Source organism: Uloborus diversus, chromosome 7, assembly GCF_026930045.1.
Source record: "Uloborus diversus isolate 005 chromosome 7, Udiv.v.3.1, whole genome shotgun sequence".
NCBI classification, from domain to species: Eukaryota; Metazoa; Arthropoda; class Arachnida; order Araneae; family Uloboridae; genus Uloborus; species Uloborus diversus.
In genome coordinates this window covers 85338358-85358191 of record NC_072737.1, presented here as the reverse complement: position 1 = coordinate 85358191, position 19834 = coordinate 85338358, and the positions used below count along the sequence as shown (strand labels likewise).

At 32.1% G+C, this 19834-nt stretch overlaps 1 protein-coding gene across 1 annotated transcript in view; it reads left to right on the top strand.

The window, feature by feature from the left end:
• The window catches only part of LOC129226398 (DENN domain-containing protein 5A-like), a 65988-nt gene extending 53381 nt beyond the window's left edge, over window positions 1–12607 (top strand). Inside the window, exons 24-29 of the mRNA XM_054860999.1 lie at window positions 2950–3047; window positions 4910–4981; window positions 5068–5150; window positions 5284–5407; window positions 7122–7311; window positions 12032–12607. Coding sequence (XP_054716974.1) covers window positions 2950–3047; window positions 4910–4981; window positions 5068–5150; window positions 5284–5407; window positions 7122–7311; window positions 12032–12215 — 751 coding nt within the window. The 3' untranslated portion in view covers window positions 12216–12607. The remainder of the gene's footprint in view (window positions 1–2949; window positions 3048–4909; window positions 4982–5067; window positions 5151–5283; window positions 5408–7121; window positions 7312–12031) is intronic.
• Window positions 12608–19834: the final 7227 nt, after the last annotated feature.

The window sequence follows — 19834 nt, the reverse complement described above, 5'->3', positions numbered from 1 at the left end:
ATGAGACTAAAATGCAATAGAAAATCTGAAAATTAGCTACAGTCAACTAGAAGTGGTGTGCATATAACTCTTTCCCTGCATGCAATATACTGACAGCCTGGCTATCCCATCCAGAGACAGCAGTTTCGTATTTGTTTTGAACTCATCAATCTGGAATAGGGAATAACTGAGCCATGGGTGGATTTATGGGGGGTGAAGGGGGGCAATGCCCCACAGTCTTAGGAGGACTTTATATATGATAACACACTTTCCAAAATAAAAAAAGAAAAAAATCATGTTTTTTCTTTTGCTTTTTTGAATAGTTTAGAAGTGAAAATGAAGAGAATAGCGAATGTCATTTTCTAATGAGGGGGGTGGGGGGACTGTACACTGGTATTACAAGTAGTAAAGCTATCACTAGGTTGCTGAAAATGTGCTGAAAACGATGATTTTGAATTGAAAACCATTAGGGCTAGTATATAAGTGAAAATAATGAGCTATGTGTTCAGCTGCAATGCTTAAAATAATTGAGGATTATTTCAACACATTAGAAACAAAAACAAAGATTTTTAAAAAGAACAGATTTACCTCCCGAAAATTTCATGACTTATTCCTTAAAATGGAAAAAAAGTACTTGAAAAAATAAATTTTATTTTAAAGTGCTTGAAAACCTTGAAAAATTGGAAAAGTGTGGATACAAACCAAAAATTTTAAAATTTATAAAAAATGGAAGGGGGTTAAGGAGAGAAATGCCGAAAAATGTAAAATTCAGCACCTTGTCCCATCCTGCATCAAAAATGTGAAAATCCTCATATTTCTGCAACATATTACTTGAGATAAATTTTTGTGACTCACGTGTCTCATATCTTGCTGTTTATTTAATTCTGAATGCAGTATTTAAAAAAAGCGCTACCTCTATTCTTTTTCGTTTTCTGTACTACTTGTAATTGAAAAAAAAAGTTGTTGTATTGACAAATCCATAGTTTTTTTTTCTTTTAAACTTAAAATAGTTGTTTCTTACAAAGTTAGCACAATACTGTAAAACTACAATATAATACTAATTTTCAGAGACTGAAAAGAGCAAATGAAGTGCCTTAAATCATTTTAATTGTTCTCGAGTCCTTGAAAAGAATTAGATGAGTCTTTGAAATTCCTAATCAAAGTGTGCTTTTTTTTTTTTTTTTAATTGTATACATTATGAATTGTCCAATTGGGCAGCATGTTACTCTCTTGTTACTTATTTTACATCATTTCTTTTAAAGCATTTTTTACTATTGATCATTTTGTATTTAATTCATTGTTGCATTTGTTGGTGGGTTGGTTGGATGCATGATCAAAAGTTTATAGAATTCAACCGACAGCTGATGTAAGCAAAAAACAATGCACAATTCTTCTATCTTCCCTCACTTTTTCTTTCTGAGGGCTGCTGTCATTGATTTGTCGACCCGAAAACAATTTTTACTCTGTATTATCCTGATTTGTAATTTTTGCCTCTTTTTTACAAGATTTTTTAGTTCTAATTATCCCTTATAAGACTTCAAAATGCAGAATTTTATATCTATTTTACAAAAATTCCTCTGGAAAATACCCTGGACCCCTGAAATTGGAGGTATTCTACACCCTACTTAAAGTGACACCATTAATCCTCTTGATTTCAATTTAAGAGGACAGCAGACAACATAATAATAAAACGACACAAAATAAGTATGGCAGGACCTTATATATTTCAGGAAAAAAGACAACATAGTGTGGGGGAGGGGGTAAAAAAATGGCCTTTTTCGCAACCAGCAGAAAAATTGTCCGGAGATCCAAAACCAGCCAAAATTGATCGACCCCCCCCCCCCCAGGAACTCATCCCTAAATCTGCCTATGAACTGAGCTAGAGGCAGATGTCATCTCATTGAAGCCAAGAGTGCCAACAAAATGGTTGATAAAGTAATTTTATCTCAATTGAATTTATCCCCTAGTTTTTTGGATGACTCACGCCCGGTTATTCCCTATTCCAGACTGATGAGTCGAAAACAAGAAGGAAACTGCAGTCTCTGGATGGGACAACTGAGCTGTCAGTATATTGCATGCAGTTCTGCCTTTAGCCTTGGCTTAGGGGCGGTAACTTACTGCTTAATACTTTCCCAAGTCATTTTCATGCTTAAAACTTTTCTGTTGCTTTATAAAATAATATGAGAATTTAAAAAAAAAATTGTAATGCCTAAGAATTTTCTTACTGTCTTGAAGCAGAGTTATAAGTGAGTCCTTGCTTTTTTAAAAGAACAGAGTATTTAAAACCTCTCCAGAGAAAACGAGCTGGCAATCCCATTTTGCTCTAACATTAAGCAGGGAGTGAACTTGGTGGTTCATTTTTTGCCGAAGAGAGCATGGCAAAAGAAGCGATCTTTTTACATTTAAACTCAAGTTTTATAGTGTAAGGCATTTTTAAAGTCCTTAATCTTCCCAACTCAGGATAGTAAAACAAGCTATCCTATCCCATTAAATGAGAAGTTTTACTATGCAATGTGTTTTACCATACTTGCTCAAAGTTCAGACAGCAAGCTTTATTGCTGAAAAGTGGAAAGTTTTCTCTTTTTTTCATATTATAGCCTAATGACTCTATTAAGTGCCTTACATAATTAAATGCACTTATTATCGTACCAGATTGTTTTCACTGGCAAAAATTTTCTTCATCTTAACAAATTTCTTATTTCAGTTCTTCATTTTCAAGATTAAATTAAATTTTCGAGAATTTTATTATTTTCCCCCTGTATTGGTTGATATTTTTCATCTTTAATTTTCAGATAAAAACTCCCCCCCCCCTTTTCCTTTGGTCCCTTGTATTCCTAGGGACAAACTGAAAATCAGTTGGAAGCCCCAATTATGTTATTTTCAGTATTGTTGTTCAACTTTTTAAATTATGATTCATTTCACTGCTGTAAAATATGTGTTCCAATTTGACAGAAATTTTCATATGTGTAGGTTTCCTTGTGGAAGATGGTTAGGTAAAGGTGTTGATGATGGAAGTACAGAAAGGCTTCTAGTAGGTGAAATGGTTCCCAGAGATCATGATACTGATGGTATGTATGCCTTGGTTTTTATTAGAGCTTACTTGTTTTGTCAAAATAACTTGTAGTTGCTTTCAAACTACAGCGTGTTAAACACTTGCTAAGAAGTAGGGGCGGACTGAGTCCCATAAGAGAACGCCAACCTTGGCCTCCAAATGGTGCAAAAAAAAAAAAAAAAAAAGTGCAAGAAGAAAATAAAAAAATATTAAATAAAAACAAAAAACCCAACTGCATAAAACCAAAAAAAAACAAAAAAAAATTTATTAGCTATCATTAAGTCAAAAGCAGAATAGAAAGATCAACATTTGGGGCTCATTCCTTTCTGAATCAAAGAACCCTGTAAAATTTGAATGGACTTATGAATATATACATAGCTTATGTATGTTCGAGGTACGCTTCAAAACTACTGGACCGATTTTAACCGTTTTTTCACCACAGATAGCTAAGTTATCGGGGAGCGACATAGGCTTTAATTTATTTATAAAAAACTTAGTTTTAAAAAGTTAGAGGGAAAGCAGTAAGTTTCATGTAATTTCCCCATTAAAGGATTAAATATAAATCCCATTGTTAACAAAAATTTGTTGCCTAACAACAGCAATATTAAAAGAAATCATAATGGAAATTTTGAACCAAGGCTTCTCTGGATCAAATATGAGTTTAAAGTCATTTAAGTATTTGAAAACACTACTTTTTGTACACCTAGGGAAACATAGAGAGCTTTTTTTTTTCTTTCTGTGTGGATGTACTATTTAATTAAATAAAATGCACGGTTTTTTTACTGATCTTTGTTTTTGTTAGTTCATATTTTGGAAATTCTTCAAATTTTACTTCAATTTGTGCTTTTGTTTCGAAATGAATACTCGTTCATTCTTTATACTTATTGCTATTTTACTTTTATGGGTAAGGAAGAAGCTTGATTTTTAATCACATCAAAGCGTTGTGTTTTGAGTTCTTTCAGTTGAAACAGAAAACGAAAGAAAGTATCGATTGTTTCTTACAATTATTACTGACCTCGGCAACGCCGGGTATTTTTGCTAGTAAACAATAAATGACTTACACATTTTTCTAAATTTATTTTTGTTGAGAAAAATGGAGTTAAATCTTTGATTATAGAGCAAATCTCACTACAATAAAGTTTTTGTTCTTGATTCATACATCCTATAATTTCACAGATGAAAAAGGAGTACATTCAGGAGGAAATTGGACTTAGGTCTCTGCAACTTACACTTGCTCTTTATTTTACAGATATGCATAGAATGATTGATTTTAACTCATTTTGTACAGAGCAATTGTGTATACGTATGATGCTCGCTTTTTAAAGTCTTACCTTGTTTTTTTGAGCAATCACGATTGGTTATTGTTCTCATTTGACTGTTTTTGGCATTACGCTGATTTTTCCCACTGCCACCCTCCGCACCATCACCGTGGACAGGCTGGCTCCTCACGATGCTGCTCCTATAGCGAAAGCCGTCTCCAGGTTGCATCCATGTCCTACACACACGCGCATACATACACAACTACACACACACAAACACATACACACATACACACACAAACACATACACACACATACACACATACAAACACTTACACGCATACATACAGACACCCACACATACACACACACACACACATACATAACTACCCACACATTCATGCATGCACACAGACACAAACACATATGCCTACACACATATACACATACCATCCCCCCCCCACACACATTCATACACACACATACACATAACCCGTACACACAAACACACACGCCTACATACACACACTCGTGATTGCGAAAAACATAATTTGAATTCAAGATCTCAAAATTCAAATTATTTTTTTTTTTTTTGTAAAAATTTACTTTGTTTTTGCAGAATTAATGGAAACTTGTCGAACTCCCCCAAGGTGCAGGTCGCCTAGTGTACCACGTAGGCCCAGTGAACCAAGTAAGTGTTCTAATTATAATTATTTGAAACAGTAATGTTGAACAACATTGCATTCCAAAATTGATATTTTGATTTTTTTTCCCTAGAACTCACAGTTCCTGAAATACAGCAAATGCTTGGAGATGCTGTGAATAACATAGTCAAATATTACTACAAATCTGAGAAAGAGGTAAATTAGCAAAGTTTTTTTTTTATCATTGTCAAAAAAACCTTGTTACCTCTTAATAATTTTTTAAATGTTTATTCTAATTTAGTTTTAATGTGATATACTATGTAAGAAATAATTTTTATTTTTATTTCAGAGAGGCAGTCTTACTATTCTCTTATGTGGAGAATTAGGTTTAGTATATTGTTTGGAACAAGTATTTCTGTATGGATTTAAAGCTACTCGATTTTTTCGACATGTTTATTTGTGGGACTTTTTTGGTAATTATTTATCTATATTAATTTATAAAGAATGTGATATATTACTGGTAATTTTCATGTTTAGAGATCTATTATTGTTAAGAACTGAACTTTTTCCATGGATAAATTATAAATATTACGGTCGACTCCCGCTACAACACGATTCGACTTACGCGAATTGGCTATAACACAAATTTTTCATGAGTTACAAATTTTAGAGTTAACGCGAATTTTTCGTTCACAACACGAAATTTTTAGAAGGAAGTTTTGGCTTTGTTATTGACGACTAAATATTGATTTCGTGAATGTTATTACATCCCTTTAAGCATCACTGAGAGCGAAAGTTTCCACATCAAACTAATCTATGCATCGAGTTGTTAGTGCACCAAATAACCATTCAGCATCCTTAATTTATTTATTTTTTTTCATTCCAAATATTGAAGCTGATGAAATATACTGGTATCCTGGTGGTATCTTCATTTAAACCTTGTGAAGATAGGAAGAAAATGAAAGTTTCTAATTTAAAAAAAAAGCTAGGATTCTCGAAATGCTTTTACTGCAAAACGTCGACAATCTGCGACAATAAATATGATTGAATCTTCCATGCGTACAATTAAAACTCAAAACAGAGAGATATTTGTAAAGGTTCAGAACTTATTTTCAATATTTAAGCTTGCAGAGCAGTCTAGCAAAGTAAATATTATGAGAATGGAAGCTGCTCTTGTATTATGGATTTAAGAGATCTGGAAGAGGATCTGTTGCCACAAATTGAAACGTTATTAAAAAAAAGCCGAGGCAACCGTATTTAGATATGTATAACATAAGAATAACGATCTGATCATAGAGCATAAATCACCATTATCTTCATCATTTAACTCATAAATATGTTACTGTATCTACCGTACAGTACTACTATAGTGCAGCATTTTATTATTACTATACATACTGTGCATACGGTGTTTGTTTCATTTTATGTTATTCTCTCCCGTTGATCATTCATTTTGTGCATCTTGAAGTATTGCATGTTGAATAATACAGTTTATTTTTTAAACTCAGTAAAAGTTTAGTTCTTTATGAAAGAAACTGTAGTGTATAGTTGGGGAATGCTTTAAAGAATATTGATGGGTGTTTATAAAAGTCTAAAAGAGTTTGGTATGCTTAAAAAATTTGTATACATATATTTTTCCACAACGCGAAATTTCGACTTACGCTACGAGTCTTGGAACGTATCCCTCGCGTAAGTCGGGACTCGACTGTGTATATATATATATATTTCCATGGAAAAAGGTATTTCATTTTATTCAATGTTTATGTATATTGAAGTAAAAATATTTTTACATTAATCTGGCATAGTAATTGCGTTTATGTGTAAGAAATAAGCTGAAAAAAAAATGATTTTGTAAAAAATAGTTGAGTAGTTTAAGTTTTTTTCCTGCATGTACATCATAGGAGTAGTAAGATATTAATCATGTTGCAACAGTAGCAATTGTTACAGGCCTTTGTGACATAGAGATCCTGAAAGGGAATCCATAAACTGTTATGAAAAATATATTACGTAATTCTGTTCATCTCTGAATGACCCCAGAAAATGAATTGCGATGACCCATCAAACCTGTAAATCTGTCATCCCTTACGCAGTAGTAATCTTTTGTGAAATGAAAATGAGAATTGTAGACTACTCTTATTTTTCAATATTATATTTTTATTATTGTAATTATTGTTTTTTTTTTTCCAGTGAAAGTGAAAGCTTATTTTGAGACACTTTTACAAGAGGGCAATGATTTAAGCAATCCAATACCAAGAGAATCTTTAGAGCATATCATCGTAATGCGTTCATATTGCAGTCTAGTTGATAAGATTGACAATGCCTCATGCTCAGTGGGGAAAGACGGAAAATTTCAACTCTTCATATGTTTTGCTGCCAGGTAAGGTCTTTTTTTACATATATTACAAATTATTACCATGAATTAAAAACCAAGGTGGCTCTAACCAATCAATTTTCTCAGGAAAAATGAATTGTTTGACAAATTATTAGTAATAAAGTGGAAAAAAAGTCTGTATAAATACATTCAATGTATTTATTTAGGTGTATGTAAAGAGTTACTTCTGAAAAAGTATAAAAAGTTTTACAAACCTTTGTATATTGTCAAAATATTTTTAAAAAGTCACTGGTCATTTAGAAAATGAATTCTGCTGGTCCAGTTAAAGAAACAAAATGTGAACTGATATACTGTAAACCCATCATTATGTTCCACTCATTGTGACAATATAAAAGTGCTATCTATTTAGAAATGCAATGTAACTGAGGTCATTAAGAATAATAATTCAACTACAGTATAAGTTTTTAAAAAAGGAGAAAACTTTCCTACTTTTAAATGACTTTCTCGATTTAAAAAGAAGCTTACCAATAGTTGTTTTTATTTATTTATTTTTTCTGAAAATAAGACGCAATATACTAATAGTTAAAGTGCTGTCCAATTTTCCCATAATGTGATATAATCAATTTTCTGGTATGAAAATGTTTTGTATATATTTAACAACTAAAATGAAATCAATAAGTAACAGATTCATTTTTATTAGGAGTATTAAATTTTTTACTGCAGCGTTATGATTTTTCTCAAAACATGTTAAGACTCTAGCAAAATTTCCTCAAAAAAAGTATATTTCACAAAATTCAAAAAAAAAAAAAAAAAAATTCTCGTACTAATAAAAGTTCAAAGATCATCTAAGGGAAATTACAGAAATGTATCTTAATTACACGATTTTTGAAAAAATTTTAAACAGAGCGGTCTCTGAGACCTAGCATCCCCTGTTACGTCCTACTTTTTCACCTCCCCTGTTACCGATTAGATAAAAAAAGAATCCTCATTTTCGGCTTAAATTGCAACATATTCAGATGATTCATTCAAAAAAAAAAAAGCTTTATCTGAGAAGTACAATATTTTTACTTCATTGCTCTTGAATTCATAGGCAAGTTTTTTTTTTGCCTTTAATTTTTCCGGAAACTGGAAAAGCAGCCGATAGAAGATGGAGTCAACAAATGAATGATATAGTGAAGTCTTACTGTATAAATACTTTAAACTGTTAATCCTGTTTACTCTACCAATTGCCTTTCTATCACTGTTGAGACTTATGTAATCACATTCCTTTGTTTCTACTCTTGAATGGAAGAAAAGTGATCTTTCAATGAGATAATCTTTTTTAACGACACTGGCTTCAGAATTCCGAGTTGCAACATGCAAACTCATTATTGTTCAGTTCTTTGTGGAACTGACCAGTAGCACAGCCTACCTTCTGGGTAGGATTTTAGTCATAACCTCCCTTAAATGTAAATAAACTGAGGTATTATCGGATTGGCAATATATGTTAAAACCAAGGGTTTCAGGGTGGGGTTTTGACCGCAAAAATTCTCTCTTGGCTGCACCGCTAGAAGTGACACATCTATGTTTAATTGGTACCCGCTGTATAATTTTATGCTGATTGTAAGATGCTGACAAATCATATGCTCTGTGTTAGGTTTCAATATGCTTGGAGATACTTAAGCACTCCACAATTTAAACAATTTTGCGATTAAATAGTCCCAGAGTTACATCTGTATATATAAAATAGCCAGGGCCTGATTAACGCACGGTCCGGCGGGTCCGCGGACCTGGGCACCACAAATTTAGGGGCACCAAATAAGTCCACTTACTTACTTCCTTTCTTTCTTTTTTTTAAAGCTCATTTTACTTTTTCTCAACTTTAAGGGAGAGGGGGCTCAAAATTTTTCAAAAATCAGCTCAAAAACTCATAAAGTAAAAAAAAAATTTAGCATAAAGAAGTCGTTGTCCCTTAGCTTTGGAATTTCAAAAAATTACTCGGATGACATAGATGGACATTTTCCAGAAGAATTAACACACTTTCAAATTTTTGCAAAAGGTAACCCTTCTGCTGGAGAATGTTTTAAAAGGATAAGATCATTAAACATTACACATACATTTTCGAATGTGGATTCACCCCTTGCAGCTTCTTTTACCTTGCCTATCAGCAGCTGTTCCAGTGAACGTTCCTTTTCATTTTTGAAAAGAATAAAAAATCATTTGAGAAGCTGCGTTTCTAAGGATAATTTACAGGCGTTTTCCTTATTGACCACTGAAAATGCTGTGACATCAAACATAGATTTCGATTATTTGATCGACACATTTGCCTGTGTTAAAGCCAGAAAGAAGCTTTTTTAAAGCTTGATGTCAGAATTAGTAAGATTTTTTTTGCAGTTTTAAATTGTTTTTTAATTCTTTTTTGCCTTAAGAGGCAATTTCAACTGTGATTAGTTTGGTGACTATCAAGTGTTTGGCATTCAAATCCCAGGTTTCCTTTTAAATGTAGTAATGTTCCTTTAAAATATAGTTTCTAGTATATTGGGCTTCTAGTATGATACATTGACTTTAAAATTGTGCAGATTTTCTCATGAAGGGGGAAGGGGCACCAAGTTCTACTCAGGACCTGGGCACCAGTTTGGCTTGATCGGGCCCTGAAAATAGCTTATCCTGACTGACAATCAACCCACAGCCGAAACTACTGAGGCTAAAAAACTGAAATTTGGAACATAGGTTTATTTTATAACGTAAGCACGTGCTAAGAAAGGATTTTTGGAAATTTCAATTTTAAGGGAGTGAAATGGGATGGGGAACGTTGCGCACTTATATGCGAAATTCTCAAGAACAAGATTGAGTTCAGGGTCCAACCAGGCATTAAAAAATTCGAAATTTTATGAGGGTCACGAATATAACAGCCTCAAACACGTAGAATACTAATTAATGGAGACATTAGTTTAAAAACTGGATTTTACGTCCACTTAATAAACATACGTCTATGCCAAGAAATGGTCCGATTTTTTTCGGTTTTTGTACCGTTGGAAAGCCCATAAAAAATTATCATTTCTAAAATATCAGCAAGGACTAAAGCCGTGGACATCACAAAATGACTACAAAAAAAAGTTACAAGCGTTTGAAGTAAAAATTAATTTATTTCAAAAAGAAACTTCTCCCTCCATTTTTTGCGCGAGATTAATTTTAGCTTGAAGAAAAGCTGAACAATATTATTTGTTGCTATTTCTTGCTTGAGTATCTAGAAGTAAAATTTCTGCATTCGGTTTTTAATGCATTGAAGCTTTGTCTGTAGCAGGGCATTTAAAATATATTTCCCTTTTGATTAGGTTTCCGCAAGTCGATGCTTTCATGTATGATTTTAATGGATGTGTAGTCTTTAAAAAAATCTGAATCTTACTGATTTTGTTAACATTATTTTTAAATGTGAATGATATGTTTGTTTTAATGGTAATATTGAGGATTATTTCTCTTAATTGAAAGGGTGTTTTTTATGCTGTTAGACCCATTCCAATGAATATATTTAAAACTATTCCAGATGAGGATTTTAAAGGGTGGTTAACGCTCTTTGAAAACTGTTACCTTTATTATATTGGAGACACGTTTTTTTTCCCCAATAGGTACGTTGCGCTACATTATTAACCTTGGCGATTGTTTTTGTTTATCTTATTATTTAGCATGATTGATTAAACCTACGTAGAAACTATTTATTTGGCAAAACCATGCATTATTTTGTCACTGTGCTTTTTTTTTTCTGAAAAAGAAACAAGACTAATAAGTAATTTTCCAAATAATTAAACCAAGCCATTTAAAGTAAAAAAGTCCGCCAAATGAAAAACTCAATTAAAGTTATTCACCAAACTGACTTTAGATGATCCTTTAACGTGCAAAATTATTTGCTCAATGAATCTATCGAGTCATAAATAAATATGAACGAGTCATAAATAAATACGAACGTTCCATTAAAATAGAAATTAAAAAAGACAGAGCCAACATGACGACGATGTAAGTATATTTTTTAATTTTTACATGTCTAACTTCTTACGGGGTACAGGATTTCCTTTTTGTCCTACATGTATGGTGTTTTTTAATTACATTGGTTTTTTTGCTAGGGAAATTTCGTTTAAACGTTTTCATTAAAGATCGGATCGCTAATCGGTCGGAGTTTGCTTCGCTCGCTAATTGGGTGGGTTACTGTAATGGGATCACTTGGTGAGTTTGGTGATAGAGTTGCGGAATTATTTTACAGTTGGCGGATTATTTTAAGTTTTAAAGCAACACTAAATCTAATTTAATGTTTTAACGAATAGTTTTAAATACCAAAGAAACTTCAACAGGTTTTTTTGAAAAGGTGTGTATGCATTTTAGTTAAAGAAAAATGATCATTTCACATCAGTTGGGAGGGGGGGGAGCATGGAATTTTTTTTATTCAACGTACTTGCTTTAAATTCTTAGCACGGGCATAGCCGAGCGGGTACTGCTAGTTGTGAATAAATGCCATCAGTATCAGTAGTGGCACCTTTACTTGTGCACATAAGCAGATAGACCCCCCCCCCAAAAAAAAAAAAAAAAAAAGAAATAATAAAAAGTATTATGATTGATATGATTGGCTCATTTTGTAAACTACTTTGTGCTGATAGGGTATTCAAACAATGGTTAAAACTGGAACTTCTGATTTGCTCTGCAAAACAAGACACCTTTAGTTTTATATTGCAGTTGTTATTTGTTTTCATACTCTTCATCTCAATTATTACATCATTTTTGTTTTTTCCTTTCCCAGAGATCATCTTCTTCATCGAATGTTACTGCACATTGCATCAACATCAGTCACATCCAACATGTATGAAGAACAGTCTTTCCTCAGAGACCCCAATCTGGTCACTTTTCTGGTGCAAATCCTCGAGTCCCTCTCGGAATTCACAATCACGCTAGAAACATCTCTCACCAAAGGCATAGAAAGCTGAGAAAGAGGGGTGGAAATTGCTACACCTAGTAGAGTAATTTTCAAAAAGAGTCCAATGTTCCCATCCAAGTCGCTAATGTAGCTGTTTGTGCTTGTGCTGCTGAACAGTCCAGCCTGTCTAAGTTTCCAAAACATGTTCTCTTCACGCATTTGCTCATTAATGTAGATTGCAGTTCATCTTCCAGATGCATTTTAAAAATGTTTTTAAACCATATTTTGTACGAAATAGGCAAGTGATTCTTGATGACAGCAAAAGCAAGGGTTGTTGCATCTCCTTAGAAAGGAAATTAAGCATTGATTAGCATTGCATAGTTAAATTGGAATGAAAATCCAGTGCTAAACTTGCATGCATTTTATTTAATTCATCGGTTTAAGTACTAAAGTTTTGTGTGCCTGGGATCTTATAGCAGGAATTAGTAAATGGAGAGAGCTAGTCCAATACTTATATACAATACCTGGAGGGCTTAGCAAAAGCTGATCCAAACACCCCAAATCAAGTGACTCAACAACGATGAATGGTTGGCACGTTTTGCGTGAAACAAGTGAAAGAAACACGATTTCTTCCAATGCTTTGCTTTAAAATCTGTCACATGACTTGGGTTCATGAATGAAAGTCTTCACTCCCTCCATTTTATCTTTTCTCAATGCCTGGGATAGATATTGGAGAAGTGCAATATTATTATTATTTGCAAAATATATTTACATGGAATCTATTTTAAATTGGAGTAATTATTATTTGAAACTAGAATCTCATTTTTTTTCTTCTTTTATTCATAAATATTTTTTTTTTCCATTGTCGAAATGTTGTACCTGTACTCTTTTAACACAATGCATCTTTTCATTAGTTAAATATAAGGCATTTGTTTTTTGTAGTTTTTCTTGCTGTATGTGCTAAATTTATCAGAGACCTTTAGATGGCCATTTTCCTGTTTTATCCTAATGTCATAAGTAACGAGGCACTGGTAGGCCCGATGAGATGTCACTGTGACCTCTCAAAAATTTTCTCATTCGGCAAATTTTGTCTGGCGGTTTGACAAACTTATCATCATTTGGCAAGATTTGAAGTTCCATTCAGCATATTATCATCAATGGGCAAAATTTGGAGTTGCATTCGGCAAATAGAGAATTTCTGCTTTTCCAAAAATTTAAGTTTGATGCACCCCTGGTTACTGGTGACCAAAACACTGAGAGGCAGTAAGAAGCAAAGGGATGTAAGTGAATTTTTTTAAGTTTTAAGTCAAAAGCTTTCATTGAACATTTTTTTGAAATCAAGCCATATAGTAACATTTTCGAGGGCTGCTATTGCTCTCTCTCTCTCTCTTGCCTGAAAAGACTAAAAAATGTGTACTAGTTATCTCCAAATTTTTAATTTTGGTACTTGTCCCCCCCCCCCTCCTTATTGCTTCCTGCTGTATCATATGTAAGCAGTGCTGGAAAAGTATTGGGTAAACCGAAAGGATTTTTAAGGCATATGACGTGGTTGTTCGGCCAAAACTGGTCAGTTTAGATTATTTATGCTTACTTTAATTTTAAAACAGGGTTCGTACGCTCCGGGAATTCCGGGAAAACCGGGAATTGTCAGGGAAAATAACACTGTCAAAAATGTCAGGGAAAAGTCAGGGAGTTTTCAAATTTTGTCCTCCAATTTTTTTTTTTTCCATTTTTTTCCCAAGGAATTAAGCACCATGAGATCTAGTCTTCGTTTTTATTGTGATTTCACGAAAAAAATTGTAAATTTTTATCTAAACCGACGCTGGCACTTAAAAACTGCGATCGAGAAATGAACGTTTTTTTTTTTTCACAACGAAAAATGCGCCAAAAGAGCGAAGATTTTCTTACATGGAGTCAGTGAGGGGAACGCATTTCTTTCTACTGCCTAAAGTTTTAGATGGGTTGCCACAACATTCTATTCGGTTCAGGGTTCGTACGCTCCGGGAAAACTTGGAATTATCATGGAAAATGACATAGTCAAAAATGTCAGGGAATTTTCCAAATGTGTCCTCAAAATTTTTCTTTTCCCAATTTTTTCCCAGGGAATTTGGTTTTATGAGATCTAATCTTCATTTTTATCGATGTATTTAAAAAAAATTGTAACAATTTTAAAGCAATGAAAAAAGTGGCGACCCAAAAAATCTTCAGCAGCCGCCATTTTTGGCTCTCAGTAGTTCCCAAGGGAAAAAAAATCAGGTGAACAGCAATTATGCACAAACTCAAAAGGAGAGAAGACAATTTACTGCTTCGGAAGCACAACCTGTAGATGGGAAGGTCGATCGGGGAAAATAGTTTTTTTTTTTTTGATCGGAAAATCATTTCAGCTACGTGTGAAACGTAGTCGCCATCTTTGGTCATTCACAAGATGGATGTAGATACGATCCTAAAATGCCTAAGTTTCTAAAAACAAAGCAGAATTGGATGTTTTCTTTAATTGAAAATTGATGAAAATAACAAAAAATGGTCTACAAATTGTTTTTCTATTGTTATTTAAAATAATTTTTTTGAGAAATGAAAAATTTTGTTCTTACAACTTAATCTTATCCTCACTGCCTCGGACGCAAATGTGATAAAAACTTTTCAATGAATTGTAGTTTTATGAAGATTAATTATTTTTTAATTGTCTTCATGCGACAAATTAAAAAAGTTATTTCTTATTTTTGGGCATAGCCGCCATATTTGGTCATTCCCAAGATGGAAGTACACAAGACTTTTTAAGTGCCTAAGTTCCCGAAAACGGCATTGGATGTTAATTGCAATGCAAATTATTGAAAACAACACAAATTGTGCCTTTTTTTTCCGGATAATTTGTAATTATTTTCTGGAAAAATGCAAAATTTAATCTTCATAACATTTTTTTGTTTTAATTGATTTAGACTCTTATGTGCTAAATACTGTCTATTTTGCTTTTATTGTATCCTTTTAAGGATTATTAATTATTTATTACTACTTTTATACTACAAATCCAAAAATCTACTTATTATTTTAAATTTTTCACTTTGTCGCCATATTTGATCGTTTGCACAATGGAAGTAGACTTTAACTTCCAGAAGCAGAATTGGATGTTTATATCAATGAGTAACATTGAAACTAACATTAAAATGTGCAAAAAGTTGTGAATTTTTGAAAATTAACTAATACTTTCTGGAAAAGAAAATTTGAAATTTTAATGTAAGCGTCCTTTAATATGTGAAAAAAAAAAAAGATTATTGGCATTGGCCTATGATCGGCGGATGTTGATTTTTGTTACTATGCATTACATGGTATGCCAATTGATGCAACAAGTTAACCATATTTATACTAAAATTTAGCTTTGCATTTTGCTCAATATGTTTTGTGTAACCTACTTAAAAGAAAATAAAAAGTATTGTAAACCAAAAGTGGATGCTAAAAGGTTGCTGCAGGACTACAGCAAAACGCTATAATATTACGCGTGACATCAAAAAAACGCTAAAATAAGTTGAAAGTACTCTGTTTTCAACAAATAGTAAACAAATTAGAACAATTTTGAACAAAATGTTTAAAAAAAACTTAAAATTTTGACAGAGAAAACAAAGGAAAAAAAATCCAAGTTTTTTTTTTTTTTTTAAATCTAAGGGGAGAAGTTTCAGTTCTTCTGCATTGCTACTTTAAACAATTTTAATTATTTTGAAAATATTACTATTTAAACTTAAATTTTTAATGAAGCGAGTAACCTGGAATTTTCTAAAAAACAACCTGGAAAACCTGGAAAAGTCAGGGAACTTTTTTTAACCAAAAGTGTATGAACCCTGTAAAAGTAGGCATTTATTTTTTTTAAAGGTGGTTTGAAACCAATTTGCATTAAATTTACATTGTTTTTTCAATAGCAAATTAAATATACAACACTATATAATGTGTGTTAAATTTTCAAGGACTGTATTTTTTTTTACCATTATTTAACATGTCTCCTATTATTTTATTGAAATTTTTAGCTGGTTTTCCAGCATTTTCAATAGGAAATGCAGCAACCTAGTAAGAGTCATTGGTAACATTGTATACAATTTAAACATCATCAGTTATGTTTGATTGATTGGCCATTGATGAATAACTTATTTTTTTGATGAGAAAGAGTGTACACTTGAAACTTGGCAATATACTAATGTATTGATTTTCAAAGTTGTAACAGCATTGAAAAAATCAAAATTCTAAATGTGTAAATCTCAAAATCCTGTAGTTGAAGCTTGTGGGACATTTTTGTTTTTAAAGAGGGCGAAATCTCATGATATCTTTTAGGTATTCACTACAAAAGGTTTTAAAACTCCACATTGCAGGTACTATTTGTTTTAAAATAAGTACACTGTCATTAACATTTTTTTGTTTACACTCAAACATTTTTGTGCATTTTTTTTTTTTTTTTGAGTGGTATATGAAAATTTTAATCAGATTGGGACTCAATCGAAAAAAAATATATAAAAAACAAGTGCAAGGTAGTATCTTCAAGTGACGACAGGGGCACCCCAATGGGAAATTACTGTGACCTCCCAAAAATTTCCTTATTCGTGAAATTTTGTCCAACTGTCCGGCAAAATTATCATCACTTGGTTTGTTTTGATTTCGTTTAAAGAAGCAATTCCTAATTTTTTCATAACTTTTTGGGTTATTTTGTGCGTGAGACTTTTCTTATGTGGTCCCTATCCACCACATAAAAAAATATTTTTTAACTGTGTTGCGAAAACAACTTTTTATAGCTAATCAGAGAGTTTCGAACAATTTTAATGCCTTTTTTTTTAATGCGGTCCTTATCCACCACGTAAAAACAGGTTTAGTTGTATTTCATTTCATGATAATATGCTGCAGTGAGAAGCAAAGAGATGCAAGCGGACTTTTAAAGTTTTGTATTTGAGCAAACCCCGGACAAAGTTCAAATCATAGGTATGCTTTCATTCAGAAATGTTTTTCAGATCATACAGCATAGCAGCACCTTCTGGGGCTACTACTGCCATAGGAAGGCCCAGGGCAGTTTAATTTTCCAATGTTTTGCATTTTTGTCATTTATCGTACTTTATCTTCACTGTACAAGCTTGCTTATTTGGTTTTTGCTGAAAAAATAGCAGGAATAAAAACATCAAACTCCAACATTTCTCTTTGTTAGTATTGGAATCCAAAACATGTTTCTACAAATATCTTGAAAACTCATTTCTACAACCTTCCCACAGTAGACTATTACCACGTCTTGCCACAAAATAAATGAGAGTTTCTCCTAGCATTTGTACTTGTTGTCTTGTCTCTAAATTTTTAATGCCGGCAATTATGTTTCTTTCTTCCTAAGTTCTTCATATTAAAAATATTATTCACCTTTGCATTATATTTGCATATCAGGAATCCCCGCCCACCTGCTCAAAATTAGTATTATTGAATTCTGATTTCACATGTTTATATTTTTTTGTTTTGCTTCAATTATGAAATTATATACAATAAAACTCCAATTATCCGAATCGATTGGGACCAGAGCCCGTTTGGATAATCAAAAACTTGGATAATTGGATTCTCCTGAAAAAGAGATCTTTTTTTTTATCATTTGCCGCATGTATGTTTGAAAATGAGAGAAATTTTTTTTTTAAAAGAAAAAAAGCTTTAAATTAATCAGAAAGGTAACGCTTTTCATACTCAGTATAGTAAGTCTTGCACATTAGTACAGAATGTACTATGTATGTTCTGTACTGTAAATGAAAGCCATTGCTTGCTGAACATATCGGTCAAAGAAAGCTGCAATCGCCTTTTTTTGCTTAAATTCTGAAAGCAATTTGAATAATCAGCAATATGGACAGTTGGAGTTGAACGTTTTAAAAATACCTATATAAAGTGCTTTGTAACGATAAAGAACTGCATATGTCCAGTCCATATCAAGTTTAAAAGTTGAAACTGTGGAGGGAAGTTAAATAAGGAATATAAATTGTGAAATATGTTGCACTCTTTTATTTGAAATATGTAAATTTAAGTTACAATATTTAAATATTTCCTACCCTGCTATGCCATCTGTGCAATGCAAACAAGTTCCAAGTTGTTGAAATCGTTAAAGCAGTAAAATTTAGTATTTCATTTTGAAAATAATTAATTTGTTTCATGGTCATGCAAAGATTTTGCTCAGGTTTTTAACTGATTACTGCACTTTTCTCCTGGAAAAAAGTTATAAATTTGTTTTCTGAAATTGTTATACATGGACATAATTTTAAAATTGTATTTAAAACTTTTGGAAAGCTGCTTTCGGGTCAATAGCAGCATTTTATTTATTTGAGACCATAAAGAGTGGTACTTATGCTCATGATAATGTTTTTTTTTTCCCTGCAGTTATCATCATATCAATACATAGGCTATTACTTCAGTATAAATTTTAGGTCAGCTGATCCTCAAAATTGCAATCTTCGTTTGCAGTTCTGTTGAAACATGCTTAAGTATTGATCGTGATTTTCTGTAGTTTTTACTGAGCATTGGAATTGAGGAGTCTGTAGGGTTTGCGGAGAATTATCATAGTCTAAAAAAATAGATAATGTTGATTTTACGGTGATTGAACTATTGAGCATGGAAAAAGTTCATTCTCGGTTAATGGAAAGTTATTCATCATATTTCTATGAAAAGTTCTTCAGAATTTATTAAAAATTTTTCATGAATATTCCATTGTACCCATTACTATACCCATACCCATTACTAGGAATATTATGATTTTTAAATATTAGAAGTTAAATTTTCCGTCATTGCCTAAAAATTAGTTTAAATTTTATGTTTCTGTGTTCAGATAAAATTCAATTTTAAAAAAATGCAGTTTCAGCTTTGTAAGATTATTGTATCAAAGCTATAAAACTTGGATACTTACAACTATATATTGCTTATAACTATAAAGTAAGTTTGGGTATCACATTATAGGTTATAAGGAGTTAATATTAACACAAAGTATAAGTTAGATTATCATGTTCAACATAATTAATAAAATTGTTGATAAAATCAATTTTTAGTTATATATAGCTTCTCTTTGTGCTGTACCGTGAAAGATTAAGTATACTTATGTTGAAATGTCGTGGAGCATTGATTTTGTGAATATGTGTATTTGTGCTGTGTTGCATATAATGTTTGTAAAGACTACTTAATCTGTGCGAAATAGACAAAATTAACAGAATTTATGAAGATGTTTTGAGGATATGGGAGCTCATAGTCTTTATATTGAGATTAGTGGAGTCTGTGGAAATTCCTACAGTCTGTTTAAGATGCCTGTAAGTTTTACCTTTGAACTCTGTAAATAGGTTTTTATTAGCCCTAAGGCAATCAAAAATTTTAACTCTGCTCTGCCTTTAAACCTAGTTTCTTATAATAATGGATGCTTTTTTTTTATGTAATGAAGATGCATAATTTTGTTTGATTTTAGATTTCAAGCTGAACTACATTTTCTCCAAATGGTAAAGTTATTTTCATTCTCCATTTTGCAATATGCTATAGTCAAGTTATCTTTGTATAAAATTATTGCCTTAGAGGAAGAACCAATGTGATATGTAATGGTAATTTAAGATGTAATATATTGTACTGGACATACTGTAAATAGGAAAACTACTTAAGTTATGCGTTGTTAATAATATATAAACTTTGTAAATAAGGATTGTTTTAGTTTGATTTTTTTAC